This window comes from Lepidochelys olivacea (genome assembly GCF_965140295.1).
Source record: "Lepidochelys olivacea isolate rLepOli2 genome assembly, chromosome: 3".
In the NCBI taxonomy this organism is placed as follows: Eukaryota; Metazoa; Chordata; order Testudines; family Cheloniidae; genus Lepidochelys; species Lepidochelys olivacea.
This window is the reverse complement of record NC_140413.1, coordinates 92,544,323-92,569,815: the sequence shown is the minus strand read 5'-3', so window position 1 is coordinate 92,569,815 and position 25,493 is coordinate 92,544,323. Positions and strand designations below refer to the sequence as shown.

The following is a 25,493-nucleotide window of genomic DNA, read 5'->3' as shown; positions in this document are numbered from 1 at the left end:
TATTTCCATTTTTTTTTAATGCTTAGGTTTTTTAAACAGTTAAATTTTATGCATATTCTATTAACTTGCATTTTATACCTCTTTACCCTATAGATACAGACAACCACGGGTAAGATTTTCTGGTGTGGCCTCTTTGAACTGTCCTATTGGTATAATTTGGCTCTAAAACTAGCTAGTTCAGCCTAAAGAGGATCACCCAAGTACACATACTAGTCTCCTTTCCTTCTTGTTTAGCAGGAAGAATGGTGGGCCCTGAAAAAAGGATCATGACTAGGATACTCATGCCACACCACACAAGTTACAGCTGCCCTTGGGCTGCTCTAACTTGATGCAGAGATGCTGACCCTGTGCTAAGCAGCATTCATGTCAGGAGTGTTAAGGTGAATTTTAAGCCACCTTTGTACCACCATCCTCTCCCAGCTTGCAACTTGTGCTCTGTTACCTTCAGTGATAGCTAAGGATCTGGCCGCATAACTCTGACTCAAGGTAACAGGGAAATTTTTGGTGTTGGTGTTCAATTGAGATATTAGAAGCAAACATTCAAGACTTACTACTTCTAAAATGTACTGTTAAAGTGTATATTACATATCAAAACTCTATTCAGGCATTAATCCTGAGTGACTTGATATCCCTACAGTAATTCTTACATTATTTAACTGAGTTTTATGATTATGTAGATGGGTCAAAGGAATGGTTGTCCTTTTGTTTCTGCATTTATAAAGTTGTCTTCATTTTTAAGTGTATATATGAAATGTCAAGCAATGGAATACATTTAGTCATTCCCTTAACTATTCATTTCCATTCTCCTTTGTTACTTTTTAAACCAACATTCAGGTTATAGAATTAATAGTTAGCTATTCTCTTCAGAAGAAAACGCCATGTCTTTTAAATAAAAAAAAAAAAAAACAAACCTAGAACAAAACACGCTGTTGGACATGCTTCTCCCCTCAAGGAAGGGTTGAGAGAACAAACACATGAGTGTCACCGTTTAATATAGTACTGGAAGGCTCTCATAGTAGGGTGATGAGGGCTGTCTAAGAATCTATACAGAATAGAACCTTATCGGTAATTTACCATAACTCCTATTAAGAAATACTACTTAGCATTTCTATCATGCCTTCTATTTGAGGATTTCAAAGTGCTTTATGTTAATGAATTAATCCTAACAACAGCCCTCAATGTTTTCCTTTGCTGTACTTATTTCCTTTTAATGTCTAGAATTTATTATGTTGATTTTTATGTAGGCTACAAACTGCTCATATGAATGACTTAAAATTCGGAAGCACAAACAATAAGCTGGTCACTTCTCTCATACAGAGCATTAAATCCAGTACTGAGTTATATATTTCACAATATTATGGGTTATGACATAAAGGGAAGGGTAACCCTTTCTGTATACAGAACTATAAAATCCTTCCTGGGCAGAGTCAAAACCCTTTCACCTGTAAAGGGTTAAGAAGCTAAGATAACCTCGCTGGCACCTGACCAAAATGACCAATGAGGAGACAAGATACTTTGAAAGTTGGAGGGGGGTGGAAACAAAGGGTCTGTCTATCTGTGTGATGCTTTTTGCTGGGAACAGATCAGGAATGCAGCCTTACAACTCCTTTTAAAGTAATCTAGCTAGAAATGCGTTAGATTTCCTTTTGTTTAATGGCTGGTAAATAAGCTGTGCTGAATGGAATGTATATTCCTGTTTTTGTGTCTTTTTGTAACTTAAGGTTTTGCCTAGAGGGATTCTCTATGTTTTGAATCTGATTACCCTGTAAGGTATTTACCATCCTGATTTTACAGAAGTGATACTTTTATCTTTTCTTTAATTAAAATTCTTCTTTTAAGAACCTGATTGATTTTTCATTGTTCTTAAGATCCAAGGGTTTGGGTCTTTGTTCACCTATGCAAATTGGTGAGGATTTTTATCAAGCCTTCCCCAGGAAAGGGGGTGTAGGGCTTGGGGGAATATCTTGGCGGGAAGACGTCTCCAAGTGAGCTCTTTCCCTATTCTTTGCTGCCACCACCAAGCTTGTTAAACATAGGGTTCAAGGACAAGGCAAAGTGTGTACCTTGAGGAAGCTTTTAACCTAAGCTGGTAAGAATAAGCTTAGGGGGGGTCTTTCATGCAGGTCCCCACATCTGTAGCCTAGAGTTCAGAGTAGGGAAGGAACCTTGACAGGTTATATGAATGATTGCGAAGGATGTTCCTGGAAACCAGTGTGGCTTGTCTAGGCACTTTATGGGATTCTCAAGGTTTCAAGTAGTTCTAAAAGCTTTTCCAACACTGTTCAGGTACGTTATGCTATGAGTAAAATTTTCAAAACTCCCTAGAAGCCCAAGTCTTACTGAAAGGCAATTAGACTTGGGCACTTAAATTACTTTGGGAAATATTACCTTATCCCTCATATGAAACCTTGAATGAAAATTTAAATGTAGTTTTAAAAAGCTCTTTGGTTTATTTCCCTAGAATTAAAGTCTGTGCAGGAGGCTACTTACTGAAACACTAACATGAACATACTTCAGAACATGTTTGACATCATCTGACTGATTTAGAAACATTGACATTTTGTCTGGGTATTATGCAAACTAGCCAGTGTGTACATACTTTTTACTCAGTATGATGCCATTAGGAAATTATGCTATTAATCTGTTCAGCTCACAATTTGCAATAATCACCACACTGACAGATCAGAGCTTCTGTATATTAAGATCCTTGATGACTGGGGATATGTTTGTATCTATGAAAAAATACTGTTTTTACCAATGGGAACTCTGACAAGTTATGTCTATATATAAACTTAAACTCCTATGAAATAAATGAAAATGGAGACACTCCCTTTAAGATGTTAAAGCATTATCCTACTTAATGTAAAACATGTGGGGCTCAAACAACATTCTGTTGATTATCACTGTTAATTTTTAAATTTAAAATTAAAATGTGGGAGTATTCTATTCCAATATATACTTTGATACTTTGAATCTTATGTATAAATTCTTCTAAACCTGTATTTTGCTAACTTGTGTCATCTTGACTGGATAACTTGACATAAACTTTGCATTTTTGTTGAAGGCAATGTTTGGAATTTATGAAACAATGAAACAAAACCCACTTACTAGCAAATGTAGCTAACAGTCCAAAATGGTTTTAAAAAGACTAGTTTTCTTCCTTAGTTGTTATATCTCCATAGATACTCATACTACTCCATGGATAGGGTTCTGTGTCTGTCACAGAGGTCGTGGAGGTCACGGTTTCCGTGACTTCTGCAGTGGCAAGTGTGGCTGACCCCCAGGGCCGCCCAAGCAGCTGGCCGAGGGCCAGCCACAGCCAGCCACTTGGGCAGCCCTGTAGCCAGCAACACCGATAGTGGCCAAGGCAGCTCCAGCAGCAGATTGGGCAGCTCGCCCCGGGACCACCTGAGTAGCGGCTGGTGTGGCTGGCCCTGGAGACCACCTGAGCAGTGGGCCTGGGGGCAATGGGATGCAACCCCAGGGGCAGTTGGAGCAGCCGCTGCTCGGTGGCCCCAGGCAGCTGCTGCCGCTGGCCCTGGCTCCCCCAGACTCCCCAGCTAAGATTTAGTGAGGGATATTTATTGTACAAGTCATGGAGAGGTCATGGGGCTGTGAATTTTTGTTTATTGCCTGTGGCCTGTCCATGACTTAATTAAAAATACCCATGACTAAATGCAGCCTAACTCATGGATATTAGCTAACTGCTGTAGTAGTAACTACAGTAGCACATTTTACTTTGCATCCAATGGGGGAGGGAATGATTAGGTTTTCTTATGAATTTTGCTAAGATTAGATTAGGGAAATGTGAATCAGTGAAAGATTTGGTTTTAAGTGCCGTCTTTTAAACCTCGGGATAAGGCATAATTTTAAAGTGAATAGAACAGATTTGGATTATGCAGTTTTCAAGCTTTTTTGTGTAAACATAATGTGTAGTATAGGATTATCTGTAATAGCAATATTTGGAAAAAAGGATTAGGATTAGAATAAGAATTCCGAATGCTTGAGTGGTGGGAAGTATGGGCTAGTCTACACTGGCAACTACCACAGCAGCGCTTCAGCGTGCCTTGTGTGGCCGCAGCAGAGTGCTGGGAGAGAGCTCTCCCAGCGCGCTAAAGAAACCAGCGCTGGTGCACTGTCTGGACTGGCACTTTACAGCGCTGAAACCTGCTGCACTCGGGGGTGTTTTTTCACCCCCCTGAGCAAGAACGTTGCAGCGCTGGAAATTGCCAGTGTAGAGAAGCCTATTAGTTGTGTTAAACACTTTCTAATGCTGTCTTCATACCAGTTTGACCAGGATATGGAATTGGCTACGGGTGAGCTCTCCCTTTCCTATATTCTTGTAATGGAATCCGAGTTGATCTGATAGGTAGAATTGAAAACTGCATTTGTTTTTTTTTAAGTCAATGTCAAGGTTCCTTCCCCACTCTGAACTCTAGGGTACAGATGTGGGAATCTGCATGAAAGACCCCCTAAGCTTATTCTTACCAGCTTAGGTTAAAAACTTCCCCAAGGTACAAACCTTGCCTTGTTCTGGAACCCTGTGCTGCCACCACCAAGCATGTTAAACAAAGAACAGGGAAAGAGCCTGCTTGGAGACGTCTTTCCCCAGAATATCCCCCCAAATCCTACACCCCCTTTCCTGGGGAAGGCTTGATAAAAATCCTCACCAATTTGTACAGGTGAACACAGACCCAAACCCTTGGAGCTTAAGAACAATGAAAAAATCAATCAGGTTCTTAAAAGAAGAATTTTAATTAAAGAAAAGGTAAAAGAATCACCTCTGTAAAATCAGGATGGTAAATACCTTACAGGGCAATCAGATTCAAAATACAGAGAATCCCTCTAGGCAAAGCCTTAAGTTACAAAAAGACACAACAACAGGAATATACATTCCATCCAGTGCAGCTTATTTTACCAGCCATTAAACAAAAGGAAATCTAACGCATTTCTACCTAGATTACTTTAAAAGGAGTTGTAAGGCTACATTCCTGATCTGTTCCCAGCAAAAGCATCAAACACAGACAGATCAACCCTTTGTCCGTCCGTCCCCTCCAGATTTGAAAGTACCTTGTCCTCTCATTGGTCATGTTAGGTCAGGTGCCAGCTCGGTTACCTTTGCTTCTTATCCCTTTACAGGTGAAAGGGTTTTGGCCAGGAGGGATTTTATAGCACTGTATACAGAAAGATGGTTACCCTTCCCTTTATTTTTCTGACAATTGACATTATATAAAACTGCATATTGCCTTTGAATACTGTAGGAAGTGAGGCAGTGATAAGTTTGGATCCAATTTTGGGTAAACCAGTTCCATATTCAGGGGGTTTTAAGCTTCTTCAGAGGCTAGCTAGGGAGGATGCTTCGATTTCCTCTGTAAAGCTTTGGAGGGAGGTTCAAAACACTGCTGCTTTGAGTTGATACTGATAACAGTACAAAGCCTAATCATTTAGGAGAAACCACAGTGTATTGGCTCTCTAATGGGTAAGGTTCGGCACCCTGATTTAAACCAGCCCATATGATTTCTAGCAATCTGGATTGTGATCTTCCTTGAATTGTGGACAATGATGTTGATTGGAGATGGTTCAGAGACGAGCCATATGAATGATTAAAGGATTGGAAATCATCCCTTACAGTGAGGGAGTCAAGGAGCTCTATCTATTTATCTTATCAAAGAGAAGGTTAAGGGGTGGCTTGATCACAGCCCAGAAGTACTTACATGGGGAACAGAAATTTGATAAGTGTTCTTCAATCTAGTAGACAAATATATAACAAGACACAATGGCTAGAAGTTGAAGTTAGACAAATTTAGATTAGGAAATAAGGCGCACATTTTAAGTATTGGTAATTAACCATTGGACAGCTTACTAAGGTTATGGTGGATTGCCCATCATTGGAAACTTTGTAAAATCAGGATTGAATGCTTTTCTAAAAGGTGTGCTGTAGTTCAAAAAGGAATAAATTAGGGAAGCCTTATGGCCTGTTACGCAGGGTCAGACTAAATGATCGCAGTGGTCCCTTGTGGCCTTAAGAAATGTAAACTAAAAGTGGGGGATGGAGAGCATCTTGTAAATGAAATATTAAAGTTTGTAACAGAGGATTGTTTAGCCAGAAAATGTTTAGTAAAATTCCATTCTTAATGTCAGTGCCAGAAACCTTTCCAAATCCAAGACTTCATATGTGACTATCATCTGCTAAAGTGGTCAGACTTAAGGTAATTTTTTTGTTTAATGTATGTTGGAAGTAGAGCTACTACTTTGTAACACTAATGCAGTGATACTCAGACCTCAGTGGTTCAGGAGCCAATTTAGCTCAAATCAGCATTTCCCAAAAGAGCCACAGTATTGTGAATTCATTGTTTAATTTACTATAGTACCATATATTAATATTTAAACAGTATAACAGGAAATATTTAGGGGTGTGTGTGTATGCACAGCAGAATGAGCAAGTATTTTATCAACTACAATTGGTTAACATAGCAAACGCATCCTGACTGATTAATAACTTAAGTTGTTTAATAATCAGTGTTTTAATATCATGTGCTGCAAAGAGCCACAGGAGACACATTAAAGAACCACTTGCGACTCCTATGCCTCAGTCTGAGTATCACTGACATTAATTTAATATTAATGGAAAATGGTACGACAATGATTTGAGGGGGGGGGGAAGTGCACAAGAATTTTAAATTATTAAGCTCCAATAAACAAGACTTCTTGGCTAATTAAAAATACAAATTTGAGACTGATTTTTGTCTGTCTAGCATGTAGTGCTAACTAAAACGAGTCTATTAATCTACGGTATTTTGTCTCTTGTTCTCTGTACAACAAAAACAATATTAAGAAACTATAGGGGGCACAGTTGTCTACTCCATGTACATAAATATGCAAGTTCTAGCTGCATAGTGTTACCTGGGTCTCCTGGAGGCTTCTGAAATCTAGAACACAATGAAGAGCACCAGAGGTCTGACAAACTATTTATAAGGGATGCTGCTTTATATACTACGTTGCATTAAAAAAAAAACAAAAAACTTGTATTGAGCTAAAGTTAAACTAAAAAGTGTCTGTAGAAAACTAATTGGAAATAAACTTGACTAAAAGTTTAATAGTCATAGCTAGCTGACAATAAGCAAAACAAATTGAAATTTTAAAGTGATATGGGAAAACATAGGAAAACGTTCTGTAAGTGTGGCATATACAACAAGAAAATGAGTAAGCTTGGCTGTTAGTGGTTTTGAACCCCTATCCATTTGTTCTGTTACTTACTTACTATAGGAGAAGCTCGTAGTTACCCTATATTTAAGTTGCCTAACACTGTCCATTATAAAGGATTTCTGCAACCTTTCTTTGAGAATCTCTCAGCTCCGTTATTTGCTACAGGTCTTTGATGTTCAGCACAGTTCATGGCCTGAGGCTAAAGAAGTGACTTTTCTTGTTCTGTGAAATTCCATTCAGATTTTACTGAGGAATAGTATGTTTAAAAATGACTATTTCCTTTCTTTTGCTTGCCTTTTTTAGGAAATGGCAGCATGGATTCATTCAGAGGCCAGGCTTGCATCTGTGGCAGCACCACCAACACCTGCTGCCTGAGCAGTAGGGAGCTAGGTGAAGCTGCTGGAGGGAGGACGAGGGGGCTGATTGCACCCTGGACCCAGCACTCCTTGCACTTTGAGCACATTGCTAGACCTGTAACTCTAGTAGCAGTCTCTGCTGTAATACTGCAGGTTTGAGGTTCAAACCTTGTTGATTCAGAAGGCTTGAGTAGGTTGTTAGCTGCACATACTTAACTTGATTTTGCTTTGAGTTTTTTAAAAACAAATCCATAAACTCAGGAAATTTCATACTCAATCTGTTAAAAGAATGCCAAGGTTGCAAAGCCAAGCAGTCAAAACTTAGGAAGTGGCAAATTTAGGGTGGCCTGTGCAGTCTTAATTTGACCCCCATACTGATACAGTTATTAATTACATGATGACATATTATCATTTTCTTTACGAGATTCCTGCACACTTTATTCACTTTACAGGATAGGTACACAAGGGGGCAGAATTGAAATTCCTCTACAAGTACCAGATTTATGGTTGCCCAATTCTCAAGTGTTTTTGCAACCTTTAAGTTACATTTAAAATAGTTTTTAGTATAATTATAACTATTCAGAATTTTGCTGTAATGGTACAATACTACTTTTTCAGTTTCTTAACTTTTTTTTGTTCCTTCTACATAAAGATAATCTATTTCTGTTATCAGAGAGATCAGCATGGCTATGTAAAGCAGCAAATGTGAGTTGTCTTTGTAGGAGATTCCAGCTTTTCTCCCCGTGCAGAATTCTAGGTGCCCGGAAGTTGATGATTTTGTATAAAAAGAGACTATTATGAAACAGATATATAAATCTAGTAATGCAGCCACACCTATCTAGTCAGAATGCTGAAAGTATTACTGTATGATAGCCCAATCTGGGGGAAAAAAATTAGTTACAGCCTGTATAAAGGAATAGCTTCTTGTTCTCTTCAAGCATTAGTGGGACTTGACAATAGTAGTCAATCCTATGGTCACCTCAGGGAGTTTTCTACTTCTTGAAAAGTAATTTGATAGCATCAAAGTTTCTGTGGTAGAAATAAATGTTACCTTGTCTTTTGAGTATTGCCAGTATGAATCCCCTTCCTTGGTGTGAATGCACCTTGCATGCCTGAGCTCAGATATTTCTAGAGAGCAGTATCTCAGCTTGTGCACTCAACCAGCGTGTGACTTTTACCTGAAGACACACAAGGGGATACAGAAGAAGAAAAAAGAGCAAGTATACAGAAGCAAATAAGTAGCCACATTGAGCATTGTAGTTCTTTTCTTAAGATGTTGTCCTTTTATTGTTGACATGATTTTTAGAATAGCCCAATTAACCTATTAATGACATTAACTTGCAGGTTAAAAACTTACCCACTATAATATGTATCATATCAGACAGATAAGGAACATTGAGGTCTTTCATTTTTAAGTTTGAAAAGTTAGTTGGCTCTGCCACTAGCTAAGCATTCTATTAGCAATTTAAGGTTAACTTCAGCAGATGAACATTCTACTTGCTGCTGCAGAACTGCACTCAAATTTTCTCAATACCACTAAATATTAAACGCTTGTGAAAGGAGCTTATTAAATATAAAAAATTGCTTATTAAATACAAAAATTTAAGTCCTCTTGTTAAAATATCTGGCTAGTTCAGTTTTGAATTCACTTCGAGGCAGTTTGATCTCTTCATTTTTTGCCAAGTATGCTTATTCTTTGACTTGATTAAACTGACGAATGTGTCTTTAATGATATTAAATGGTAACTTTTTACCTAGTTTTCTAAGCTGGTCTTTGTCACATACACTCAACTCTGCACAATGATTGTATGTGACTACTAAAAACTCATGAAGACCTGAAGAGCTCTTCGTAGCTCAAAAGCTTGTCTCTCTCACCAACAGAAGTTGGTCCAATAAAAGATATTACCTCCTCCACCTTGTCTCTCTTATATCTTGGGACCAACATGGCTGCAACAACACTGAAAACTAAAAATTCATGTTTATCACTGATTGATTTTAACATAAGGCATGATAAGTTAAGGCATTGTTAAGGCATGATAATATCACTCCTAATGCTAATCCTAATACAATCTTCCAGTTCATGTTCTGGTGTTTCCACATTTATTGATTAAAAGGAAGGCTCAACTGTTAAATTAAGCATTCCAGCTATAAAGACCATACTGCACTGTATTGTATTGTGTCGACTAATTCCATTTAACTGTAAGTTCCTCTGGGCCAGGGACTTGACTATTTGGTGCACTTCACCTATTGTACGTCTGTAACATATGTGCTTTTCTCTACTTGCTGAATGGCTCTACAGAAGACCACAAAAGCTAAGGTCTTTCTAAGGTCTTTTATTAACACAACCCAGCCTGTATCCTTGCAATATTTAGTAACCAGAAAGATAAGTATTCTGATTCTCTTCTGCTTCATTAGGAAAGTGTCTCCGTGAAACCAAATAAAAGACTTTTCTCTAAGCTGTCATGACATAATGACAAAACTCATCTGAACATCAGATGAAATAATTAGGATAAGTGCTTAGTACAGTCAAATTGTGATTCTTGTAAAATACAAGCAATATGCAGAAGTCTCTGTGGAGCATAATAAAAGTATCCTCGCCTTCCAGAAAACTGTTGTGAAGTATTCTGGGAAACCTTTCAGGGCAGAATTTGTTTCTGAGAAGAAAAATAATTGCTACTACTCTTTTCTGCTGTCGCTAGGTAGAAGATACACTGTCTTGTACAAAATATGATGGATTCAATGGTCTGGCTAACAGACCTAGCCATTTTTCAATTATTTCAACACCAGTGGGTCAAATTCCTCTGTTAGATAATATTTTATATCATATAAATACTCTTTGCTGTTTTGAAAAGGAAGGTGCTGAGCCCAGATGCAGAAAGTGAGCATCCTTCTTGATCAGCAGTTAAGAATCTGATATTCAGGGGTCAGGGCTGCTCTGTTTAAATGAAGTAGACAACTAGGATTCCTATTAAATCATGTTAATTATACTGTCATTATTTGATGGTTGTGTTGGTGTTTAAACTAAACTTTACAAACTCTATCTTTCTTCTTTAGCCAGCTTTCAGTCTAATATTTGGGTGATTTCAGTATACCTTGTTAAGTTTATCAAAATGTGTGGAGAGGGTAGAAAGTATTATCTAAATAAAGCACATTTCAGTCCATGTCAAAAGCAGAACTCATTGCAAAATGGGGTAGGGGGGAATCTTGCCCATTTTTGTGGAATTGAGTTGCCAAGTTTTGGTCAAAACAAATATTTGTCATGATCTGACCACAGGTGTATTAGAGAGTACAAGAATGTAGTGCTGATTAAGGTCCATAACTGGGTATTGAAGTGAGGATTATGTTTTCCCATCCCAAGGGTATAATTATAATATTGGGATATATATTGAAGATACAGATTACAGAAAAACAATTATTTTAAGTAACAAAATATACTGGTGTCTGCACTGGGTATATTCATTCTCCCTTCATCCTTCTGTAGCCACACTTTACTCTTAGAGCAATTTTACATGCTACAGAAGGGGAGGAAGGAGAATGGATATAGCCCAGTGCAGACCTCAGGGCTAGGGTAAGGAAACCTGAATAAACTAACTTTTGGTGTTCAGGAATTATGCTGCTCTCCCACCTGCTCCTCTGAAGTTGATTCCCACCACCACGTCCTCTTGCTCTGTAGCTGCAGGTGGTGTGGCCCTGCAGGAGTGTTTCTTCTAGAAGCTTGCTGGATTCTAGGGGAGGATGGAATAATAACTCAATGAAAAGCCAAGAAAAGACAGGAAGCAAATATCCATTCTCCTCTTGTTCATATTTATACCAGTGTGGATGGTTTGGCTTTAAAAATGAAATAAAATGACAGTAAGTAAGGCCCTGTCTATGCTAAGGAAATTGAGTCCTATGCAAACCCTTAATGAAGACAGGCCTCCACTGCTGCAGTGCAACTTTACCTTGGTTCAGCCTGCTACAAACTGTTTTAGTCAGAAAATCCCCAAGAATAAAGATCAAATATTTCTCTTGGATGCAGGCATACAACTTTGAAGCCGGTGGGAATTGCAAACATTTAGGGAAGATCTACACTACGGGGTTAAGTCAACCTATGTTATACAACTCACGCTATGTGAATAATATAGCTGGAGTCGATGTAGCTTAGGTTGACTTATTGCAGCGTATGCACTGTGCTGGGTCGATGGGAGAGTTGACTTACCTTATGCTTCTCGTTCTGGTGGAGTACCAGAGTCGACGAGAGTGATCTGAGGTTGATTTAGCGGGTCTTTGTTGCAGCACTGATCCACGGTATGTGTAGATATACCCTTAGTGAGTGACAGAATTTTGAGGCTGTTAACTTGTCCAGCATTGCTAGTGTACTCCCGTAAATAGAAATTTCAACAGTTAACAAGCACCATCTGAAGAAGGTTTTATTGCCTTTGCTCATTATTGGATATAAGTGTAGACTTGATGGACGGTCAAGACACCGATCAGTATATAACATGCTCCCTTCAGTTTTTAACTCCTTTGTTCCATTTGTAGCCTATATGTCACCGGACACCATCTACAATAAAGGGTCATTAGGCAGTAGACAGATAAGCAACATTGACTCTGAATTCCCATATTGTTAGTCAAACATTTGAGGTTATTTGAATGTAGGTATACATGTAATGGTACTTTCACGCCCCTGTTAAAGAATGTATTCTGTGAGTTCAGAGTGGTGAAGTTGATTGTAAAATGGAATGTTAGATCACAAATGTGATTTGTGTCCAGTTCATTTTGCTGTTGGCATTACAAGAAATATATGCTTCAAATGAAGCTGGCGTTTGAGATTTGAGAGATACTGGAGACTAGTGTCAGTTTAAAAGTTCTGAATTATGTTAACTTCTTAGTGAATGCTCTATAATGATTCCACAAGATTGTAACTGATGCTGGCTGAAGCCTCGTGAAACATACTTTACAGGGAGATTTTTCTTTGTTTAAAACAGGGGTCGGCAACCTTTCAGAAGTGGTGTGCCGAGTCTTCATTTATTCACTTCAATTTAAGGTTTCGCCTGCCAGTAATACATTAACTTTTTTAGAAGGTCTCTTTCTATGAGTCTATATATTATATAACTAAACTATTGTCGTATGTAAGTAAACAAGGTTTTCAAAATGTTTAAGAAGCTTCATTTAAAATTAAATTAAAATGCTGATCTTACGCTGCCAGCCCGCTGCCAGCCTGGGGTCCGTTCACCTAGGCTGGCAGCAGGCTGAGCGGGGTCTGCGGCCGGGGCCCGGGGTCTGCGGCCGGGGCCCGGGGTCTGCGGCCGGGGCCCGGGGTCTGCGGCCGGGGCCCGGGGTCTGCGGCCGGGGCCCGGGGTCTGCGGCCGGGGCCGGGGCCCGGGGCCCGCGGCCGGGGCTCGCGGCCGGGGCCTGGGGCTCGCGGCCACTCAGCCCAGTGTTGGTCTGGGGTTCAGTCTGCCGCCTCCTGCCAGCCAGGGTTCCGGCTGCTGTCCCCGCTCAGCCTGCTGCCAGTTTGGGATCCCGGCCCTGCCCACACAGAGTGGGTACCTACCTTCTCCCTGATTCTAGCCCAGTCTCTTCCTCTCTCTCTGCACTGAGCTGAGGATGGAAGTGCACTGAGCACAGGGCTGGAGGTAAAGGAGCAGGTTGGGGTGCAGGGGGGGAAGTGTGGGGGTCAGGGCGGAGGGCTGGGTGTGTGTGTGTGTCGGGGGGGGAGGGAGGTGCGGGGGTCAGGGCGGAGGGCTGTGTGTGTGTGTGTCGAGGGAGGTGCGGGGGTCAGGGCGGAGGGCTGTGTGTGTGTGTGTGTCGAGGGAGGTGCGGGGGTCAGGGCGGAGGGCTGTGTGTGTGTGTGTCGAGGGAGGTGCGGGGGTCAGGGCGGAGGGCTGGGTGTGTGTGTGTCGGGGGGGGAGGGAGGTGCGGGGGTCAGGGCGGAGGGCTGTGTGTGTGTGTGTCGAGGGAGGTGCGGGGGTCAGGGCGGAGGGCTGGGTGTGTGTGTGTCGGGGGGGGAGGGAGGTGCGGGGGTCAGGGCGGAGGGCTGGGTGTGTGTGTGTGGGGGGGAGGTGCGGGGGTCAGGGCGGAGGGCTGGGTGTGTGTGTGTGGGGGGGAGGTGCGGGGGTCAGGGCGGAGGGCTGGGTGTGTGTGTGTGGGGGGGAGGTGCGGGGGTCAGGGCGGAGGGCTGGGTGTGTGTGTGTGGGGGGGAGGTGCGGGGGTCAGGGCGGAGGGCTGGGTGTGTGTGTGTGGGGGGGAGGTGCGGGGGTCAGGGCGGAGGGCTGGGTGTGTGTGGGGGGGGGGAGGTGCGGGGGTCAGGGCGGAGGGCTGGGTGTGTGTGGGGGGGGAGGTGCGGGGGTCAGGGCGGAGGGCTGGGTGTGTGTGGGGGGGGGGAGGTGCGGGGGTCAGGGCGGAGGGCTGGGTGTGTGTGTGGGGGGGGGAGGTGCGGGGGTCAGGGCGGAGGGCTGGGTGTGTGTGTGTGGGGGGGAGGTGCGGGGGTCAGGGCGGAGGGCTGGGTGTGTGTGTGGGGGGGGGGAGGTGCGGGGGTCAGGGCGGAGGGCTGGGTGTGTGTGTGTGGGGGGGGGAGGTGCGGGGGTCGGGGGGTGTGGGCTGGGGGGCTCACAGCCCCCTGTCCAGAGCGGCTCACAGCAGGGGCCTGGAGGGGATATACCCTGACTCCACCCCCCACTCCCGCCCCCGCTTCCTCCTCAGAGTAGTGAGCGTGCTAGGGCTCTGCTTCTCCTCCTCCCGTACAAGGGCCATCAGCTGATTGGCGGCAGGGAGGAAGAGGAGGAGGGGCAGGAACCCCGAATGCTGGGGTAATAGGCAGGGGAGGAGGGAGCTTGCCTGCTTTGCAGCAGCAGCCAACAGAATCAAGCTTCTTCAACCTGGCCGGGGGAGCAAAGAAGAGCCAGCTGGGTCAGGCAGTATTTTTAATGGCACGCTGCTGCCTTCCAGGGTCCTGGCCTGGGTTCGGCAGCGGGCTGAGCGGGACCGGTGGCTGGGACCCGGCAGGCAGCAGCGTGCCATAGGTTGCTGACCCCTGGTTTAAAACTAGATTGTGAAAAAAATTATTGGTTAACATACTTTCTGGTTTACATATATGCAGAGCAGCTCGGGGGGGATAAAAATATCTTGCTGCCACTTGACTTAATATTTCACAGGAGTATTTGTTATGAAAAGGTTATTTGAGAGGTATAAATAGACATCCATCTTAATGGCTTGCTAACTGTGAAACATTTAGCTTTGTAGGTTTCAGAGTAGCAGCTGTGTTAGTCTGTATTCGCAAAAACAAAATGAGTACTTGTGGCACCTTAGAGACTAACATATTTATTTGAGCATAATATTTCGTGAGCTACAGCTCACTTCATCGGACTTCACCGATGAAGTGAGCTGTAGCTCACGAAAGCTTATGCTCAGATAAATTTGTTAGTCTCTAAGGTGCCACAAGTACTCATTTTCTTTTCACTTAGCTTTGTCGGAGCTGTTGCCCCCCACCACCCCAGAAGAGGGCACTGTGTGTGTTGAGGAGCAACCTTGTTGCCATCCCTTTATCAAGCTCTGTCCTATTGACATAGGCCTCCCTCCTCCTCCTCCTCCTCATTTACGCAGGAGTTTCCTTCCAGGACTGAATCCAACTTGCTGGAAGATGGGTATTCAGATAAGCGGGGTGGGCATAGGGACCCAGCCTAACTAGAGAGTGGTGATGGGTCCTCACCAGTCCAGCAGACTTGTGTAGATGGAGCCATTCTGAAGGTCTGGGATTAGGAGGTAGCACTGTCCAGCAAGGGGGTCAGTACTCCCGGGGTCCAGAGTTCTGCTCTCTGTTTGCAGAGTTTCTGCTTGGTCTCCCCAGCAGAGAAGGTCAACTGCTAGTTGGTGGCTGCTGCAGCAGTGAGGTAGCAAGACTGGCAAGGAGCCTTGTTCCAGCAGTTGAGACGCGCTCTCATAGCCCCATCCACTTCTGCCAGACAAAACCCGCTCCTGACACCAGTCCTTCAGTGTGGCCCCATCAGGTACTAGTGTCTGTTCGACAGCCTTGTCATGTGCTCTCCATCTGGGGGGCACATCCCACGTTTTACAAACCTCCGCTTCAGTACATTCCAGAGAAGCATCATGGTCTGGCTAGGTGTGGTTTAGTGTTCATATATATAGGTTCTGTGGCTCTGAGAAAACAACACACTTGAAGAAATATTCTGTTCAGGTGACGACATGTGTTTTAGAGGTTGTGTCCACTTAAAATGCTACAGCTGAACCAGTGTAGATGCTACCTATGCTGACAGGAGGACTTATCCTGTTGGTGTAGGTCATCCCCTTCTCCAAGAGGCAATAGCTAGGTCGACATAAAAATTCTTCTGTCGCTCTAATGCTGTCTATACCTGGGCTGAGGCTGGTTTAAGTACACCACTCAGACATGGATTTTTATTTATTTTATTTATTTATTTTTGCGCCCCGGACTAGTGTGGTTAAATGGCTCTAATTTGCTGGTGTAGCTCAGGCCTTAGTAATCTTCCCTTGAGGTAATGGAATTCCTCAAAATGAGTTTAGTACTTTCAGAGACCAACATACCTATTGATATGGGTATATATTTGCATTAGTGTGAATGTTCAATTATAGAAAGAAAGCATTGGCTACTGCCGCTAAATGACATCCAGAAGCAGCAAAGTATTTAGTATGACACTGCCTCTCTCCATTCACTGTTGCAAATTATAGTAATTTTAAAATATCAACATATCTTCTCAAATGAAGCAGCGAGCAGCTATGGTAGCGATATCAATTTTCCCCCCACGTATTTTGCCTAACCCGCTTCAGCTGATGTTACTTGTACGGATCTTGAACCAGCTGGTTTGTATCCAAGCCACAATCTCTTTGCCAGATATTGAAAACTACTCTTAATCTTTGCCAAATTTTGACCTGTTAAAAATTGCGCTCTCCTGCTCCAGGAGAATGCATGTCAGACTGTCTTCAAAGTAATATTTACTTGTCTTGGTTCCAGCCATTTACCCAAGGAAAATTCTTAACTGAATTAATATACTGTGTATATATCAAATTTCATCTTGATGAGAATTAATTGGTCTCTATTGTAAATTTGAGGATTTAATTGAAATGGAACCTCTAGTATAACCATAGTATCGCATCAGTAACACAGTGCTGTTAAATTGTTGTTTGATGAAATATCTTACACTTCTAATACATACAACCATAATTCAATGCGTAAATAAATTCAACACTTCTTGAAAATACAGAATATTCTCAGTATTTACTGTTATGTTTTCTTGTTAAATCAACATTATAATCCTGCTTTCATTTCCCTCCAGATGATGAAACATTCCTGGGATAATTATAAGCGTTACGCTTGGGGATTAAATGAACTGAAACCCATATCTAAGCAAGGACATTCAAGCAATTTATTTGGTGAGTAGTTTGTGCTTTTGTACTTAGTGACATGTATGTTAGGACAGTAAATCAGTTGAGGAGATTACAGTGGTGACACACGTGCTCTTCCCACCTGTAGTGATACTGATGTTTTTTGCATAGCATGTTTTGTATAGTAGTTAACAGACTCAGGTGACAGCTGCATTGCCTTGTCACAAGTTATGTCATCTTGCTCCTCTGAATGAAGATAATGAAGCATATCGGCGCTATACCATATGTAGGTAATTGCACTGTATTACACTACTCTGATTCAGATCACTTTGTCACTTCACACGGTAAAAACAAAAAATAAAAATTAAATGCTAGACCAGGGATGTAGCTACCACTTCCATGGAAGTGCAAAAGTGGAACTTTCACAAGTATCTTCTGGCGAGGAGTGAGTGACCTGTTAATTGACTTGAAATGGAGAAAATCTTTAACTGGTTTTCTCTTCTCTGAGATGGCCTATAGTTGTACCCATAAATGTTGCGAGAGATATAGCTATAAATTAGTGTTAAACATTTCTTCAGCCTGAAATTAGCTTGAAAAAGTTACAGCTGTATTGGAAGAAGAATGTGGACAGAAGACTAACGTAATGCATTTTAGAAATATCTTTTAAATTTAGAAATGGTGCAGAACTGAAAAGAAGAGCAGCAGCTAAAGGGGAGGTTGAGTGGAGAACACTGCTTCCTTATGCACAGATTAATATTGGCTTAAACCTTGTACAACAGGAAAAAACCTGAAAATTGCTCATTAGAATATAGAAACTATTGTTAGCCTTCATTATTCTAGAAATAGTAAAAGTGAACTAATTTCCTGATGCCCGCAAGATGATGCATAGCTTTGATTTATTAGAAAGATACAAAAATATGTGAAGCTATGTGCATGTGTATGGTATGTAAAAATAGGACATTTATATTTTGCTTGAAATGGGAGAAGAGATGAAAAATTGTATTATCTTTGGATGACCCTCCTAAAACAGCCTAAGTGCAGCATTTAGCAAATCCTCAAGAATTAAGTATTCTAGTGCAACATTTCCAGAAGTTCAGGTTTTACTCCCCTCAGGATTCAAAGATCATGAGTGTGTGTGTGTGTGTGTGTGTGTGTGAGAGAGGGGAGGAATGGGGTGGTGGGAAGGGGGGTGAGAACATAAGAATGTCCATAACGGGTCAGACCAGTGGTCCGGCTAGCCCAGTACCCTTTTTTCTGACAGTGGCCAGGGCAATTGAGTGATCCATCTTCTGGTGTCCAGTCCCAGCATCTGGGAGTAAGAAACTTAGGGACACCCAGAGCATGGGGTTGCATCTCTGATGATCTTGGTAAATTGCCATTGATAAACTTCTCCTCCGTGAACTTATCTAATTCTTCTTTGAACTCTGTTATACTTCTGGCCTTCACAACACCCCATGGCAACGAGTTCCACAGGTTGACTGCGCGTTGTGTGAAGATGTATTTCCTTCTGTTATGTGAAGAGGTAAAAAATAACACTTCCCTATTCACTTTCTACACCCCATTTATGGTTTTATAGACACCTATCATATCTTCCCTTTGTTCACCTTGGAAAAGAGACCACTGTCCCAGTTTTTGAATCTCTCCTCATCTGGAAGCTGTTCCATACCCCTAATAATTTTTGTTGCCCTGCTCTGTACCTTTTCCATTTCTAATATCTGTTTTTTGAAATGGGGAAACCAGAACTGTATGTGGTATTCAAGGTGTGGGCGTACCATGGATTTATATAGTGGCATTATATATTCTGTCTTCTCAATCCCTTTCTTAATGGTTCCTAACATTCTGTTAGCTTTTTTGGCTGCCACTGCACATTTTGAGGAGATTTTTTCAGAGAACTGTCTACAATGACTCCAAGATCTTTCTTGAGTGGTAACAGCTAATTTAGACCCCATCATTTTGTGGGTATAGCTGAGATTGTTTTCCAATGTGCATTACTTTGCATTTATCAACATTGAATTTCATCTGCTATTTTGGTGTCGTCCAGTCACCCACTACTGTGAAAACTCTTTGCAGCTGTTCATAGCCTGCTTTGGACTTCACTATCTTGAGTAATTTTGTGTCTGCAAATTTTGCCATCTCACTGTTTATCCCTTTTTCCAGATCATTTATGAATATGTCTAATAGCACAGGTCCCAGTAGAGACCCCTGGGGGACACCACTATTTACTTCTCTCCCTTCTGAAAACTGACCATTTATTCCTACCCTTTTTCCTGTCTTTTAACCAATTACCAATCCACGCGAGGACCTTCCCTCTTATTCCATGACTGCTTATTTTGCTTAAGAGCCTTTGGTGAAGGACCTTATACTCGGACTTTCAGAAAACCTTTGACACTATCTGCACTGGATCACCTTTGTCCACGTTTGTTTGACCCTCTCAAAGAATTCTAATAGATTTGGTGAGGCATGATTTCCCTTCACAAAAGTCATGTTGACTCTTCGCCAATAAATAATGTTAATCTGTTTGTGTGATGATTTTCTTCTTTACTATAGCTTTAACCAATTTGCCTGAAAGTTAAGCTTACCGGCCTGTAATTGCCAGATGGCATCTGGAGCCTTTTAAAAAAATTGGTGTTACATTATGTATCTTCCTGTTACCTGGTACAGAGGCTGACTTAAGTGATCGGTGATATACCACAGCTAGTAGTTCTACAATTGCATACTTCGGTTCCATCAGGACTTTTGCATGAATACCATCTGGTCGTGGTGAGTTAGTACTTTTCAGGTTATCAGTTTGTTCCAAAACTTCGTTTATTGATGCCTTAATCTGGGACAGTTACTCAGATTTGTCACCTAAAAATGGCTCAGGTGTGGGAATCTCCCTCCCATCCTCCTGTAGTGAAGATTGATCAAAGGCTTCATTTAGCTTCTCTGCAACAGCTTTGTCTTTCTAGACTGCTCCTTTGGCACCTCCATCATCCAGTGGCCTCACTGAGTGTTTGACAGGCTTCCTGCTTCTCATATACTTCAAGTATTTTTTGCTGTTTAGTTTTTGTCTTTCGCTAGTTGCTCTTCAAATTCTTTATTGGCCTTTATAATTATACTTGACTTGCCAGAGTTTATGCTGCTTTCTATTTTCTTCAGTAGGATTTGTCTTCCAATATTTAAATTTTCTTTTGTCTCTAACTTCCTCTTTTTACTTTGTTTAGCCATTGCATTTTTTTGATCCTCTTACTGTGTTGTTTAATTTTGGGTATACATGTAATTTGAGCCTCAATTATGGTGTTTTGTAATAGTTTCCATGCAGTTGGGTGGCATTTCACTCTTGTCACTGTTCCTTTTAATTTCTGTTTTTAACTAGTGTCCTCATATTTGTGTCGTTACCCTTTTTGAAGTTAAATGCTACTGTGGGAGCTGCTTTGGTATATTTTAAATGTTAAATTTAGTTACGCTATTGTTATTACTGAGTGGTTCAGCTATATTCACCTCTTGTGTGCCACTTAAGACTAAATCAAAAAATGCCTCTCTCCTTGTGAGTTCCAGAACTAGCTGCTCCAGAAGCAGTCATTAATAGTGTCTAGAAATTTTATTTGTGCATCCCATCCTGGGCTGACATGTACCTAGTCAATACGGGGACAGTTGAAATCCCTCACTATTACTGAGTTTTCTATTTTTATAGCTTCTCATCTCCCTGAGCATTTCGTAATAACTTTCATCCACCTAGTCAGGTGGTTGGTAGTATATTCCTATTATACTCAAGCATGGAATTTCTATCCATAGAAATTCCATGGTACAGTTTGATTCATTTAAGATTTTTACTGAATTTGACTCTATATGCATGCTTTCATTTATAGTGCCACTCCCCCACCAGAACAACCTACTCTGTCATTCACATATATTTTGTCCCAATATCATCATACCATCAGGTTTCTGTGATGCCTACTATATCAATATCCTCGTTTAATACCAGGCACGCAAGTTCACCCATCTTAGTATTTAGACTTCTAGCATTTGTATATAAGCAGTTATAAAATGTATCAATATATAGTGGTCTGCCTTCATGTGATGTAATCTTTCTGTTTCTCTTCAGCTACTACCTGTATTTTATCAGTTTCTATCCTGTCCTTTTTAATAGGATATAGAGAATCCCCATTAAAAGATCCTCCCCTAAGGGATGTCTCTGTCCCAAAAAGTGTGCTCCTCTGCACTTGTCAGCTTCCCCGACCCCCCTTAGTTTAAAAAAACTCCTCTATAACCTTCTTAATTTTACATGTCAGCTATCTGGTTCTGTTTTGGTTTAGGTGGAGCCCATCCTTCCTATATAGGCTCCTCCTTTCCCAAAAATATTCCTCAATTCCTAATAATCCTAAAAACTTCCTCACTATGTCATAGTTTCATCTGCATGTTGAGATCCTGCAGTTCTGTCTGTCTAATTGGACACATGCATGGAACTGGAAGCATTTTGGAGAATGCTACCATGGAGGTCCTAGGCTTTAATCTCATATCTAGCAACCTAAATTTGGACTCCATGTCTCAAGAGATCAGCAACCTTTGCACCTAGCAGGCAGTTTACCTCCATGAGGGTCTCCAGGTGATTACAAACAGTTATTTATATTTCCTATGATCTCCCATTACTATTACCAATCTTCCTAATAACTGGGGTCCCCTCATCCAGAGGGGTGTCCTCAGTGTGAGAGGGTACTATGACATCATCTGGAAGGAGAGTCTCAACTATGGGATCATTTCCTTCCACTCCACTTTGATGTTCTCCAATTAGAATTTTTTCCTCCTCAACAGCACAGAGGCTGTCAGAGTAGGGGTCGGACTTCTCCACTTTGTCCCAGAAAGTCTTTCTTCCTTAGCTCCTCCAGTTCAGCCACTCTGGCCTCAAGAGCTCCTGCGTGGTCTTTGAGGGCCATGACTGCTTGCACCAAATGCACACACATGCCACTTGCCAACATATGTGAGTGAAAAGAGAAATTGGAAGCTATCCAAGTGTCAGCAGTGCAACAGTATCTGAGGGTATGTCTTCTTTGCAGAGTCAGCCCAGACTCTTAGGTTTTTAGCTCAACGGCATCCACATACAAAAACCTCTATCTGGGTTTGGAGGTGCATTTAAGCCTAAACTGGAATCCACCCACTTTCCAGTGAGGACACAGACAAAAATCACTCAAATGCTGATAGTCTTCCATTGCTATTCCTGAAGAACAGACAAATTCTTCTGCAATTGACAATACTAACTGTGAAAGAATCCTAGTTTCTCAGCACAAAGAAGGATGGAATATGCCCCCAGAGACACATGTAGGTGAATGAAGAACCAGTGAGGACACAGTAACACAGATATGACTTAGCTGTAGGGTTGCTCATGTCCAGTCTAGACTAACCAGGGTGCTCACAGCTGGGTACTGATCACGTAGGTTAACTCTGCTGTGAAGGCATATACTGAGTTTGCAAGGAGCCAGGAACAGTAGCTGAAGTATGAACTTATTCATTTCAGTGGGTGCTAATTCAGATGTCAAATAATAATTTAAATGTCAACAGTTAACTATTTCACTGCTTATCAAAGCATGTAAGAAAAGAGGATGTGTCATTATGAAGACGATTATTTTTTGGATAGGCCTAGAAATGCACAAGGTTTCCAGAGGGGCATGATTTGTTCCCTTTTCCTGAAGGGAGGTCTGCTGCTTTCGAAAGTGTGGGAAACGTTATTGTAGTCTTTAAATTTATGAGAACAGTGGCACCTTAAAGACTAACAGATTTATTTGGGCGTAAACCTTGTGGGTAAGAAACCTTCAGATCTGAAGAAGTGGGTGTTCTACCCACAGAAGCTTATGCCCAAATAAATCTGTTAGTCTTTAAGGTGCCACCAGACTCCTCATTGTTTTTGTGGACACAGACTAACATGGCTACCCTTCTGATAAATTTATGAGAACACTGTTTTTTTTTTCGTTTCAGTTAATTGCTGTTTGAAAAGTTTAATATTTGATTTGACTAAAATAGTTAAATGAAATAGTTTAAAATGTTACCTGGGTCTAATTTTAAATCCCTGTTTTTCTGATGTACATAAAACAGAAGTGAAATTTCACCTTTACTAATTGATTCAGGATGGATCCCTTTTCAGTAAATTCTGATAAGGGGCTATAATGCAGTTTATCCACTGTTGTCATTTTGCATCCAGTATAAGTTGTTCCAGTACTCAGATAGTATAATCTGTCATCTGAAAACCGGAGACCAGTAGTTTAATAAGAAATAGCCATAAAATCATAAGAACAAGATGTCTAAGTAGGGGTTGTAATCCTTCATGACATCAGACAGACATGCAGGAAAATTATTAAAGATGTACTGTACTTTGAAATTTTTCTTATCTGTGGTTATAGCATTAGCAAAGGTCATGCTAGACATTCTTCACTGTGGAACAAGTGAGGTGTTATACTTAACCTTTACTTTTATGTGTCAAGGAAGAATAACAGCTATATTGTTGCTTGAAGTTTGACAATGATGGACAGATCACTTTGCTAATTATGCTTGTGGATATAATAGTGCAAGATTTAGATCTGAGTGGCTGGTGCAAACTACTCGTGAGACTAATAAACAAGAAAAAAAATTGAACATATCCCACTTAAAATGGCCACCATAAAAATTAAAGCTCTGGAGACCAATGAATCTGTGTGAAATGTAGCCGTTTTAGTCAATGTAGCCTGTGATAAACAGGATGAGAAAATGAACCTGGTACCAAAAATAGTGCGTGGGTCTCTAATACTGGGAAAAATTTCAGAGACCTATGAAAGCACTGAAGAAATCATGGAGCAGATAATGCGTTACCACATTGTCATGTGGTTCCTTCTGGAGGCCATCTATTTGGTATTGGTCTTGTCCATCAAGAAAATAAACCAACATGAGCCTATGAAGTTACTTGGTAGAAGGAAGCATTAGAAGGTCCTCTGAAAATATCCACCGCTCATTTCAATAGTAGCTATCTACTTTGTGTTTAAAATCCTTCAGGTATGGATGGGGAAGAGAAGGAAAAAAAAATTACCAAATGGTGCCCCTTTTAAAGCTGTGTGTAGGATTTGGGCCTTATGTATTGTAAACTGGCTGCTAATTTCATATACTATATCATGCATAACTAAAGACTATAATATTATAGAAAGGTATGGCCTCTAACTGAAATCAGGCACAAGTCTTTGATTCTGTTGCTTGAAAGTGTCCTAAATCAGGCCCAGAAGATGCTTTGGCGCACCAAAGCTTCCTGTCTCATTGCAGTGCTAAATTTCTTACCCAAGTATATCTTTGCACTACTTGTGAAGAAAGTCATTCCTCTAGATACCTCAACTACATCCACCATTGCCCAGAATCAAGGGAAGTAGAGTAAAACACTGGCTCTCATTTGGTCTAATTGCTCCTTATAATACCAGAAAGCACCAAATCTACTAGAATCTTCATCTGTTTCTCCTGAAATCTTTGGGGTCTCTAGTAGGGGGAAATCATGGAACTGTTTCTAACAGTGGCCTCAGGCAGGTAGGAGTATATATAACTTCAGATTAGACTTCAATAAATGCCCTCCCCCCACCCCCAGCTCTTTCCCTCCCTGACAATATTTTGGACCATAAAACAGTAAAAAGCTTTATAGATTATTTTGCATTTATTGTCTTCAGACGCATACAAGCTTTTTCTCCTCCTTTTACTCACATACTATATATAATTGTAGTCATAAAAAACATCTGTGCTTATCCACTTGTTGTTCTGAGGGGGGGGGGGGAAGATCAAAGAGTTAGACTTCAACTGTTTCAACCAGTTGATTGCTGCAAAGAAATTCGAAATGGAATTGGTCAGGAATGTAACCCTGGGAGGGTTGTTTTTTAAGAATGGATCTCCGCTAGTGAACCCAAGGATCTTCCAGCCATTCTTCAACAACCAAGCAAGTCCATCTTAAATTCAGACTGTCGTCATTAGTACCCTCAGTTTGCAGTAAGGAGTCTTTACTTTGAGTACTAAACCTTATTCTTTCTGGCTTTTGGTATCTTGTGTCACAAGATTTCTAAACTACAATTGCATTCGTGGTGATAAGTTAAAGCCTAAGTATAACTTATTAACCAGCTGGTTAATTTTGAACCTTACTCCTCTCCAAGTTAATTGGTTCAGTTAAGTTCTATTGTATTTAACATGAAAAGTGAGTGTCTGCTGTGGAACAGATTGGACTTCAGGCCCTTATTGTAGAATGCCAACTTCCAGAGCTATAATTCAGTGGTGCTAATGTCAAACAGACAATATACCAATCCATCCAGATTAACAGAGAGGACACAGAAAAGACTTATGCAAGTGACATTCCACCTTCAAAACTTAATTTTGGATGTATAAAACTGGACTTGGGAGTATGGCAGTCCTCGTTTGGAATGTCAAGCCACCTGCAAATCACCATTTGTTCATATCCTGGAGTCTTTTGAGAGGGAAAATAAAAGATGCTTTTAACAAGTGAAGTTGAATGTGGATGTTAGTGAGGCTCTTTACGTGACATGTGCATACTCTCCTCTGTACTTCACACCACCGTTCCAGGTTAAGCTTTTCTCCACCAAAATATAAAGTAAGATGGCAGTTATGG

General features: G+C 41.2%; 1 protein-coding gene across 1 annotated transcript in view; it reads left to right on the top strand.

Annotated features, from left to right (window-relative positions):
- MAN1A1 (mannosidase alpha class 1A member 1) overlaps positions 1-25,493 on the top strand; it is a 210,604-nt gene that overhangs the window by 34,332 nt on the left and 150,779 nt on the right. Inside the window, exon 2 of the mRNA XM_084624798.1 lies at positions 16,852-16,948. Within this exon, the coding sequence (XP_084480924.1) occupies positions 16,852-16,948 (97 nt within the window). The remainder of the gene's footprint in view (positions 1-16,851; positions 16,949-25,493) is intronic.